Genomic DNA, 12,135 nt, shown 5'->3' with positions numbered 1-12,135 from the left:
TATGGGCTTGCTGGAAAGAGCTAAACATTTATAAATGCCTGAAAGACTGACAGGAATTCTGTAAAATTAAACTACTGCCCCATACTTTATTCCTATGCTTCCTACACTATGTTATTACTGCTTGTCTTTATAGTAAAAACTCAAATACCTCAAGTACACTTAGCAAAGCACATTTGTTTTAAACAAACTTACCTGATGAGCCAAATCCACTGAGAGCTGAGCCTATAGCGGCTCCCAAAGAGCTACCACTTCCAAAGCCAAGAGATGCACTTCCAGGTTGGCCAGGTCCGTGAGAAAATAAAGAGCTGCTCTGGGAGCTGTTAGTCAAAGAGCTGCTCCCATAAAACGAATTAGACTGCAGGTTAGTGCTTGGCTGCTGCTGCTGCTGCTGCTGTGGTGGCTGAGTGCCAATCGGCCGAAACAGACCGTTTGTGCTGCCTGTGAGACTATTTGCAGTTCCTCCAGCTGCTGCTGCTGCTGCTGCTGTAAAATAATTTCAGATACTTCTTGAAACTACCCAGAAAAGTATCTAAAATCTCTAAAAATGAAAGTCATACTTACCAGCTTGTGCTGCTGCTGAACTAATTAAGACAGGTGTTGGAGCCATTAATCGTACTGGAGCTCCAAGGCCAGTTCTTGCTCCAGGGCCAACCACTAAGGCACCAGTCTGATCATAATAGGCAGTTGGAGCTAGTACTTGATAGCCTAGATAACAGTAAATGAATATTTATTAATGAAAACACTTTATAACATAAAACATGAGTACTTCCCTTATATTTGTATTTAGTCAATGATTCCATACTATTACTACCAAACCTTTGAATACTGACCATGGAAAACCACATCGGAGGCATTTTAAAAATGTGTTCTCTCAAAATTTTTATGGCTGTACCTTTATCAGTAATGTCTTTTACTTACAGATTATGAAAAGAGTTCTTTCCTTGAAACAGAAGCTATAGGCTACTAAAAACTAAGTAATAAAAAACATCACTATTTGGTCAGTTATGAAGAAAGAGGCTAAGACTAGAGGAGGGGTTGAAAGACTAGAGGAGGGGTTGGGAATTTAGCTCAGTGGTAGAGCGCTTGCCTAGCAAGCGCGAGGCCCTGGGTTCAGTCCCCAGCTCCAGGGGGAAAAAAAAAAGACTAGAGGAAGTAAATTTGAACACTATAAAAAAAAAGCTTATCTAAATTTTAGAGCAAGTACATATCAATACATTCCCTTAGAATTTCACTTGTAAACATCACTTTAAAATCTTAAAATATGAGGGCTAGAGAAATGGTTCAGAGGCTGGGAGCACTTGTTGTTCTTGCAAAGGACACAATTTCAGTTTCCAACACATATATGTCAGCCTACATACAACCAATTTCAAGGGATCCAGTATATACACTCAGCAAAAATACTTACACACACAAAATAAAACATCTTATTTTTATTTGGTTTTTCAAGACAGGGTTTCACTGTGTAATGCGGCTGTCCTAGAACTTGCTTCTCTGCCTCTGCCTCCGCCTCCCCCTCCCCCTCCCCCTCCGCCTCCTGAGTGCTGACATTTTTTTTAAAAAAGGTTCTGTGAGATAGATGCCAGCCTGGTCTAGTCTACATAGTAGATGCTAGGACGGCTACAGCTACACAGAGAGATCCTGTCTCAAACCCCTCCCCCAAAAGTTTAAAAAATTTTAAAAGTATAATCTGAGCAGGTAACTTAGGATGATGAACAGTTTGCCTGTAAAGATTCTCAGAGGCCTTAGTTTTATTGTATGCTTATGTATGAGGCAGGTAACATTTTTACATTACTAAAAGATACCAGAAAGTAATGTTCACCTCTAAGCAGTTTTTCAAGAGAATTCCTCCTCAAATGACTCATGTGACAACTTTGATAATTTCCCCAAGGATGGTACATAAGTACTGCTCAAAGGCACAAGAGAAAACTTAATCTGTTAACAAAATAACAGATATTTTGGAGCAGTAGGGTTTAACTTTCTCTTGGAACTCAGGCTGAGGTTTGCCTTTCACAGTGATTAGCTCGACACGTTTCCCAGCTTGTCTGTAAAGATGTATCAATAACCTCTCATGCTCTTAATACGCTTGAAAACATAGAACATACCACATTACACTAACATAGCAGCTCTGAGCTGTATTTATTACAACCATGCAGAAGCAAAGTCTTGGTAAAATTACAATAGCAAAGTGGCAAATTCCGTTCATGTTAATGAACTATGCTGAGATAAACCCTTTATCATTAAGAGTAATACGTTCACATGTATTTCAAATAAATACAGAAAATCCCAACGTAGTATTATACACAATATTAAATTCTCAAATTGTAGAAGCCAGCCAACAGTTCATGCTGATGCACAGCAATGGTCCTAAATTCAAGACTTAAATAGTACCCCCGCTCAAAAGCATTGTGGTCCAGCTGGCAAGAGGCATCAGGAAGTAAAGGTAATTCCTGCTAAGCCTAATAACCTAAGTTCTATCCTATGACCCACATGTTACAAGCAGAATTCTTTTATAAGTTGTCTTTGGGCCTTTACACACTTGTTCTCCATGCATGCCTCAACTAAATAAATAAATGTTTAAAAATGCGTATTGTCTCTAACACCGGCATTAAAAACTAAAGGTTACCCCATTTGAATACTGAACTGCAAATACTCTTCACAAAAATGAAAATAAAAACCCATACTTAAATGATGCATATAATTCCCTACAAGACTTATGTTTATCTGACCCTGTAAATCTCTCAAATTCATCCATTTTCCTGATCACCACTACCACTACTCCTGTCCAACTGTATTGATGTCATGTTTATGTTCTGTTATCTCACCTTTATAATTTTATGCCCCAGAATTATCTTTTTATTAATCAATTTGCTATCATACCCCTCCTCAACACATTCTAAAATGTTTAAAATAAAAAGCAAAACTCTGAATACAGCCCACGAACTGATGCACTTAGTCCCTGGTCTTTCATCTGAATGAAGACATATATGTAGGGATAATATCTTGTGTATTGTCTGGAAGCATCACCTGTCAATAAAAAGCTGTTGTCTGCAATCTAGGGTAGAATCAGAAGATGAAACATTTGGCAGGGAGAAGGACTCTGAGAAATAGAGATTTTGCAACCCAGGCTTGAAGGAAGTCGGACATTTGAAACTAAGGAGCAGTTAACTAGCCATATGGCGGACATACAACAGTATAAATGTATTAAATAAGTTACAAACTAGTGGCAACAAGCCTAGCTATGGCTTAGGCATTTTTAAACAAATGACAAGCCTCTGAGTCATCATTCAGGAACTGGGATATGAGTAGAAAAGCCGAAAGTTACAAATGACACCCATCATGGTAGGTACGCATCCCACCAAACTTAGCTAAAAACCCAAACTTAGAACAAAAGATTCAGGTATTAGAAAAGCCAATGGTGGAAAGGCAGGGAACAATCACCTCCTGGAGCAGTTTCCTAGCCAGACGGAAAGTATTCCTTTTAAGAGAGACCCAACTGGAGCCGTAGTACACTTCCCAAGAGGCAGAGGGACTGAGTAACCTGGGCCTGTGAGAAATCAGTATGTGACTGCTGAAAAAGCCTGCAATGGCCTGGAGTCAGAACAGGCACAAGGCCACCTTTTCAGAGTGGGTGAGTCATTCGTGGGCCTTGAGCAAAAGCCTGCAGATCCCTCAGGTGGAGAGAAGAACCAACAGGAGGGGGCAGAGCCAGCAGCCTGTACAATGTACTAGCTAAGTGGCACAGACTCAGCAGATACCAGCTACTGACATCTGCAAACAATGGGGAAAACTGGGAAAAAAAAAAATCAATAGACTTGGTAAGAAGATACTTGCAAAGTCCTTAAGGAGAGTTAAGAGCTTAAAAAGAAAAATGTTTTCTGTTTAAATAATGAAAAACACAATGATACAATGCATCTGGATCCCCTATGATTTTTGTTTCGCTTATCGATGTACAAATAATTATTTTTTCAGTAACAATTATAATTTTAGATATCCTTTTTAAGAGATCAGAATAAAGCAGACTTAGAAAAGGAAAGGACTGAGGAATGCACAATGAGATTAAAGGATACAGAACACAGAGATTAAAGGATTCTTTAAATCAGAATAATAAAGATTCTTCAGAAGAATCCAAAATGGAACCTACAATGACAGCAAAAAGGGTAGCTCTAGATGAGAAAAATCCAAAGGCTTAAGAATTAGAATGGCAATCAAGAGATACAAATATACTGAGTTAAAAATACATTCTGTCTAATGAAGTCACCTTAGAACAATGTCATACAATAGCTTATATGTTTCATTTTGTAGAATTTGAAAATGTAAAATATCTACATGTATTAATACATCATACAGTTGATGCAAGTTCTGAATTCAAAGGGGCCTTGAGTTTTGAAAGAAAGAATTCTGATATTGTACATTTATTAGAGATGGTGGCTATATTGGAGATGCCTTTACAGATTGAAGCTAATGATGCTTTGACATATGTATCTAATAAACGAGAACAGTTTTTAGACATTATAATATAAAAATATTATAGATAAATCTTACAATCATACAGTTTAAGCAACTGTAAAAAGATCTAACTACATTTTAAAGAAAATAAAAAACAAAAATGGGATATGGGATCTCCCACAGAAGGATTAAATGCTTTACAGACTACTTTTTAGAGGTCAATTAAGACAGATAACACAGCTGCCAAAATACAATGGGTTTTAGAAAGAACTGATGAGGGGCTGGAGAGATGGCTCAGTGGTTAAGAACACTGGCTGCTCTTCCAGAGGTCCTGAGTTCAATTCCCAGCAACCACATGGAGGCTCAAAACCATCTGTAAGGGGATCCAATGCCCTCTTTAGGTGTGTCTGAAGACAGTGTACTTACATACATAAATTAAAAAAATAAAAAAGAAAAGAACTGACAAATTAGATCAGCCTATGTATGTGATAACCTCAAAATGAAAAGAAACGTGTTGCATTAAGAAGAGGGTTTGCTTGCCTCAATAGGAAAAGAAAAGCTGTGGATTCCATTAGAATTAGTAAAAGTTTGTACACATAGTCCAAACAGACGGAAAACGTTTGATGCCTTTTCCCTAATCTGAACATAAAAAATCATCTTTAACTGAACTACACATTCTACACATGTTAATGCAAAAATGTATTACCTTTGAAAAGATTCTGTTTGCAGAACCAAAGGACCAGACACCAAAGAAGACAAGGCAAAGCTAATCCAGGTTAGTACATAAGGCTGGATAGGCCAACTTAACAAAAGAGAGATTAGAATCTGAAATTATCTGTTGAGAACAGACGTAGCTATGAAGGTAAAGGGGGAACTAAGTATTGCTTCCATTTTCTGATGCAAATTTTATAATAGACCTAGTGTTCACAATGAAGCAACGATAAAGATAAAAATGCATATTTACTGAGCCCATGTTTCCCAATTTACAAACATGAGATTCTACAGGTTCTTTTCTTTCTAAAAGCATGTATAGGTGTTTGGCTTGCATGTAAGTCTATGGACCACATGTCTGCCACCATGGTACCAGTAATGACAGGAGAGAGTGTTGTATGTCCTAGAACTCAAATTAAATGGTAGTGAGATACTATGTGGGTACTGGGAATCGAACTGGGACCTCCAGAGGAGCAATCTTTCTCTTACTCACTGACCCATCATTCCAGCTTTGCTTGACTTTTTGTGATAAGTAAATTTCCCTGATATTAAATAATTTTTGGTGATAATCAATTTTAGTTATCAACATGACAATCTAGAATCAGCTGGGAGAATGTCACCTTAAAATGTAAGAGGCTGTCTTACTATGTTAAGTGAAGTGCAAAGATGCTGTGGTTCACACCAGAGTGAAAAAAAAAAAAACAAAAAAACAAAAAACCCCACAAACAACAAAAACCCATGATAGTTAAGAATTCTGTTATATTGTAATTCTCAAAATGGATTTCTCAAAACAAAAATATTTGATTTCAAATATTAGTATCTTGATCTGAGGAGGTTTTGTTTTTTGAGACAGGGTTTCTCTCCATAGCCCTGAGTGTTCTAAACTCACTTTGTAGACCAGTTTGGCTTGAAACTTACTACCTTTGCCTCCCAAGTACCAAGTACCATGCACCATCACCACCCAGATTCAAATATTCTGAGTGGGTCACTCCTAACTTAACATTTTAAATCTCTTGAGTGTCTCCACCCCATCCTCAAAATCATCTCCCAAACTGTAGTTATATATCAAACTATTTATATACCTGGCATGCCTGCAGCAAGACTCTGACCAAAAGCCAAAGTTGGGTTTGCAGCTGCGGCTGCTGCAAGTGACTCTGCTTGCTGCCCTTGTTGGCCCTGACTGGGAGTAATAGGACGTTGACCTGCTCCAGGACGAAGAACCTAGAAAGGACAAATAATTCAGTTAAAAGGACTATAGCAACAAGTTCATCTTAGACAACTATATTCATATCACAGTACAATTTGGATACTTTTTGGAAAATCAAATATAAGTTTATCATGAAAAGTTTCATTTCCATCATAAAAATAAAGAAATAACATTATTGGTTCTTGACAACTACAATACTCTATAAAGCAACACTGAGGTTCTAGGTCCTTGGGTAAGTTACTTCTAAAATTTATGCCCTCTTCTGGTGTGTCTGAAGACAGCAAACAAAAATGTAACCGCATAAAAGAAAAAAATTTTTTTTTAAAAAAAAAAAAAAAAAAAGGGGAAATGGCCAAAAAGTAAAAATTGTTTAATTTTTAAATAGTATTTATCCAAGCTTTATTCCCAAATTATTTTCCAAGGCTGAACACTAGCACCTGAGAAGCTTAAGGTAATTCACTATTATGAGACTGTGATGTCAAGTCAAAAACCAACCAAACAAAAAAAAAACCAAAAAAACAAAAAAAAAAAAAAAAAACCACAAAACAAAATTTTAGAACTCAAGGAAAGTTTAGCAAAAGAGTAGGAACTTGCTCAACATGAAAAATACTTAGTATAAAAAATAACAAAGTAACTTCAAAATAATGAAACACAATGTAATAAATACACTTTACAAATATCCAAGCAATTCCTGGCAAAGCAGACTCATTCTAAGTGCACATTCACAACAGGTTAAATAAGTTATTAAATGATGCTATGATACTATATACAAAGGCTAAGCTAAACATTTTCCATAGAACATCAACACAGTATTAAAAGATATTAAAGAAAATTCATAGCAAAAACTACCTATCAAACAAGCAACAAAGTATTTAAGTTACTTTGTAGAAATAAGATCATCACAGCAACCAGAATTCTCACTTAACAACATTGTTGTTTACATTTACCAAGGTAATTTTATTTTAGGCCTTTTCGAAAATTGTCTCTGAAAGCACAGACTGGAGGATCTCTATGAATTTGAGGCCCACCATGGCTTTATAGTAAAGCCCTGTCAAAAACGCCACCTAATTAGTACTTTATTTGGGAAATTAAAAGTAATCTTATTTTCATTTCTCGACTTTTCCTGACTAACAGTACACTTAAATATTTGTTTCCTTTTACTAAACAAAATGACATTATGTAACTACTTAAAACATCTGAAGACAAATGAAGGAGCAAGCTCTTTGATACAGACATCAAGAACATTTATTTGATGTTTCTTGAAACAAGACCTTGTTACTCACAATGGGCTGGCCTCAGTCTCCCAGTGGTAATGGGGATACACTTACCAACACTTCAAGTATATTAGCAACTTTTAAGAAGCAATAAAAAGCTGATGTAAGAGCACTGGCTGCTTTTCCAGGTCTTGAGTTCAATTCCCAGCACTCACGTGATGGCTTGCAACCACCTATAAAGGTGTCTAATGCCTCCTTATGGTAATTTAACCGGTGTACATGCAGACAGAGTGCACATACAATTAAAAAGAACATAAAGTAAATTACTTGACACCTGAAGAAAGCAAAACAATGAAAATAGAAATACACAAAACCATTTTTGTTTTAGGTTTTGCTTTGTCGTCCCCATCCCCCAAGACAGGGTTTGTTTGTGTAGTCTGGCAGACCTAGAATTCGCTCTATAGACCAGGCTGACCTCAGACTCAGAGATTCACCTGCCTCTGCATCCCAAGTGTTAGGATTAAATAAAGGTGTGTGCCACTACTGCCAGACCACACCAAACTTTTAAATGATCGGAACATTAAAACAAAAGTCAGTAAGTAGTTATATATCAACTATACATTAAGTACTGTCATGCCATCTACTAAGGAAATGGACATCTTTTAAATACCAGGAACTCAATGGAATTGTAAAGAATCCTCGGCTTATTATATCACAAAGAAAGGCCTACCTGCTGCTGTCCAGGCTGAGCTTGTGATGCTGCTTGCTGATTGGCTGTGTTGCTTGCCGCAGCTGCAGCTTGTTGCTGAAATAAATTGGCTGGATACACCCCCCATGGAACACCATAATACTGAGGTGGAACCACTGCTGGACCTAAACCCCATATGGCCCACCAAAAGAAAAAAAAAGTCACTAAATTTTACATATGAGATCAGTTACCATTAAATTATAAAAGGAGACAAGTCTCCTTAAGAGCTGACCACATCACACTTGTTATACCACACTTGAAAGTGATTCTTTTAAGACATAAGGTCAGTCAGATGTGGGTTTGTTTTTGTTCTCAGTTTGTAACCAACTAGTCTCAAACTTCTAAAACCTTGCTTCAGATTCCCAATTACTTGCATCATTGCCATACCCAGCTTACTACTGATATCAAAGACAGGAGAAGAGTGTTCATGAGAGCAGTGGCCTTACAGAACAGATTCAAGTACAATGCTAACAGGAGACTTACACACTCACATGGATTGACTGCCAATGTATGGGTCTAATATAGACACAAATAATAAAGGAAATACACTAGATACCATAAAACTGTTAATACTTTAGATAATTCATTAATTGGGTAAGAATAATTTTTTATTATTAAAATTTTTAACTTTTAATTTGTAAGAAAACTAGGGAACTAGCTCATAGTAATATGAACTTGAAGTTTAAAGACATTTTTCCTATTTGAAACAGCACTAGTCACCATCCTCACATGCAACTGAGTTATATGAAAACAGATGTGAGACAGTGTTTATATTGTCTAGATGATTCAAAAAAAGGGAGGGGAGTAAAGATAGCAAAGGGGAAATAAAATGAACTGTTTCTGCTCTATTTTATTTAGTTCAAGATATCTCATTATATAGATTAGTGAGTCCACCAAAAAAGGAGTTGAGTCCTGACTTCTGACAGATACAACAAATGTTTTAATGTCAAATCAAATTAGGACAATTAACTTGTTTACTTTAAAAACCCAACCTTACAGAGTTTAGAAGAAAATTAGAGCCAAGTATAAATATCAAGTCACTAAAAATTAAAGCACTAATAAACTTAGAGGCAAATATATTTCTAAAAAGTGATTATTTAAATTAAGTGATTTAATTATTTATCACTTAATTAATTAAAATTATTATCACTTAATTAAATTAAGTGATTTAAATTATTTAATTTAAGTGATTATTTACTTTAAAGTGTTATTTAAAAAAAAAAAAAAAAACCCAAAAACTTCAAACTATCTCCAGCCTCTGTCTATTCAACACAGCCAGAAACTCGTGTGGTAGCTGAACAAGAGTCCTAATCAAGACATGCTTTACACAAGTATATTAGTATTCTGAAGATTCAGCATGGAGAGCAATGCAAAAATATAAATGTTTTAAAATACTGATTAGATATTAAATTACAGAACTTTAGACTTACTGTGTCAAATCAAATATGCTACTGAATTACTTTATATTTTATGGCTTAAAAAAAAAACTAATAAACTGTATTTTCTGGTTTATGCAGTATTTCTGCTGAACAGTCCTGGTGCTCTAATAAAGGGCCTAAGTTAACTGTGTAGAATGTACTAAATGATTTCTTGAAGGCACTTTTCTCTGTCCTGTGGATATGCAGGTGTACACACACATATATAGGAGCAAACACAAATAAACAAAAATCTCTGCTAGCACCAGCATATTAATATCTAGTTAAATGGCACCAGAAAACTACACATACATATGGAATCACGTGGTACAACTTCTACATCAAAAGCATTGACAGGTTTCTTTCTGTTTAGTATATTAGATGGCAAATAAATAAATAAATAATTTAAAATTAGCTTTTTTCTCTCACTTTGCAAAGTAATATCTTAAGTTTGAAGGCTGTCAATCTCCACCAACAGAAGGACTGCCCAAGAGATGGACTGCCCAAGAGATGGACTGCCCAAGAGTCATAAATACTAACTGGTGACAATCATTTATCTCTTAAAGTCAGAAGTAGCAGTGACCCCTTTCAAAGTTAGTCCACCAACTCATACAAGTGAACCCAGGAACAACAGTAACACATTCTTGCCTCTATAATCAATATAAACCATGCTTAAGGACTGAACTTATATCTCTATCTGTAGCCAATTCAACCTAAATCAAACTTCTCCCAATGACTTTACAGAAGACCAGCAAAATGGTCTGTCAATAAGACTGCACCTGACTAGTATACAAGTTTCCCTTAACTTAAATAAGCAATTAATACAGCTTTGACTTGAACAACTGTCAATAAAATTCCTTCCATACTGTTTGCACCTGCTTGCTTGTAATGCTTAAGAAATGACATTTTGTTTTGATTATTAGGATCAGTATAAATAAAGATGTAGATTCCACATTGTAAGATTTCTAACTACAAACTAGAAATATAAACCAACTACACATAGGGATAAAAAAGAGTTCTTACTGCAGTGCTGCTGCCCTGTAATAGTGTAACTGAAAAATGAACTCTCTCTGCAAGTCTCAGTTTACTATGGACAGTATCTTAGTTTCTCAGAGAAACTCCAAATTACTCACAGACCACCCCTCCTCAAATTCATAACAAGCAACAAGGATAAACAAATTACCTGCTAATGTTGCTGCTGCAGCCAATCCTGCTGCAGTATACGGGTCGGTCCCTGGAGGAGCAGCACTAATAATATATGGATTTGGCACAAATGCAGCTGGAGCAAGGCCTGCTGAGAATACACCAGCTATATTTAAAAGGGTGAGAAATAATAAACGAAAATGTAAAACATTTCTTCACTAGGTAAAAACACTGCTATTCTGAATCTGGGGTGGGACCCCATACGGTAAGGGTTCAAATTTTTACTGAATAACTGCATTTACAAAATAAAAATGAAGAAAAAAAATAGAACACCAGCTGTTTTATGAAACTTTTGGACATCCTAAGATGACCTAAGACAAACAAGAAAGAGTTTAAAAGACAGTGACTTTAAGTCTCTCTGATTTTTAGAATGTTTAAAAGAGTGACTTTAAGTTTCTCTGATTTAAAAATTTCTAAGCTTAATATAAGCCCGTACAGATTAGGTAGAAGCCAAAAATGAATGAAAACTATGTATCTGCAGTATTCTTAAAGAGAAGAAATTTCTAGACACTGACAATTACCATATATACCCTTGGACAGTTGCTGAAATTGTACTGTTACAATTGTCTCTTCTGGAAAGTATAAGACAATTGAAAATGAAATAATAAAAATGAATATATTTAAAATTAAAGATGTTAGAGACCCAGCTTTAGATGATGATCATAAAAATGAGTTTGTTTTTTCCTTATCTTTTTGAGACAGGATTTCTAAGATATAAGCTGCAGCCCACACAATTTTATGCCCAGAGGCGTGCAACATAGCTATTTTTCAAAACCAGTTTTTTGGGGGTTCAAGACTATTCTTATACTTACCATCATTTGCTCAGGACTGCATGTTAAACTCTGCCCCAGGTCAACAGTTTCAAGATTTCTCCCTGGTTGGGGCTCAAGGGATTAAGAGCACAAACTGGCCTCATAGAGATCCTAAGTTCAGTTCCCAATATCCACACGAAGCATCTCACAACTGTCTGTAACTATAGCCTAGATATACTCAATATATACCCTGTTTGGGCACTCATGTGGGTGTGCAGAAACATACACAATAATAAAATCTAAAAAAAACTATGTTCTCACTGGTTTCACCTATTATAGATTTAGTTATTATAGGAATAGGAAATTATATACTAATACTGATGTTCTACTTAAGGCCATCAAAGAAGAAACTGGAAGGCTAGGATTTATTTTTTTAAAT

General features: G+C 35.9%; 1 protein-coding gene across 15 annotated transcripts in view; it reads right to left on the bottom strand.

Moving 5' to 3' along the window:
* Pum2 (pumilio RNA binding family member 2) overlaps positions 1–12,135 on the bottom strand; it is a 79,720-nt gene that overhangs the window by 23,875 nt on the left and 43,710 nt on the right. For 7 of the 15 annotated variants that reach the window (XM_032909200.1, XM_032909201.1, XM_032909193.1 and 4 more), the window contains 5 exons: positions 10,925–11,050; positions 8,309–8,451; positions 6,240–6,378; positions 562–705; positions 193–483 (listed from right to left, as the gene is read on the bottom strand). In XM_032909200.1, coding sequence (XP_032765091.1) covers positions 193–483; positions 562–705; positions 6,240–6,378; positions 8,309–8,451; positions 10,925–11,050 — 843 coding nt within the window. The remainder of the gene's footprint in view (positions 1–192; positions 484–561; positions 706–6,239; positions 6,379–8,308; positions 8,452–10,924; positions 11,051–12,135) is intronic. The other 8 variants (XM_032909194.1, XM_032909196.1, XM_032909204.1 and 5 more) reach the window with 3 other exon arrangements.

Source organism: Rattus rattus, chromosome 7 (assembly GCF_011064425.1).
Source record: "Rattus rattus isolate New Zealand chromosome 7, Rrattus_CSIRO_v1, whole genome shotgun sequence".
Lineage (NCBI taxonomy): Eukaryota > Metazoa > Chordata > Mammalia > Rodentia > Muridae > Rattus > Rattus rattus.
Note: the sequence above shows the minus strand (reverse complement) of the source record. Positions and strands in the feature narration are given on the sequence as shown.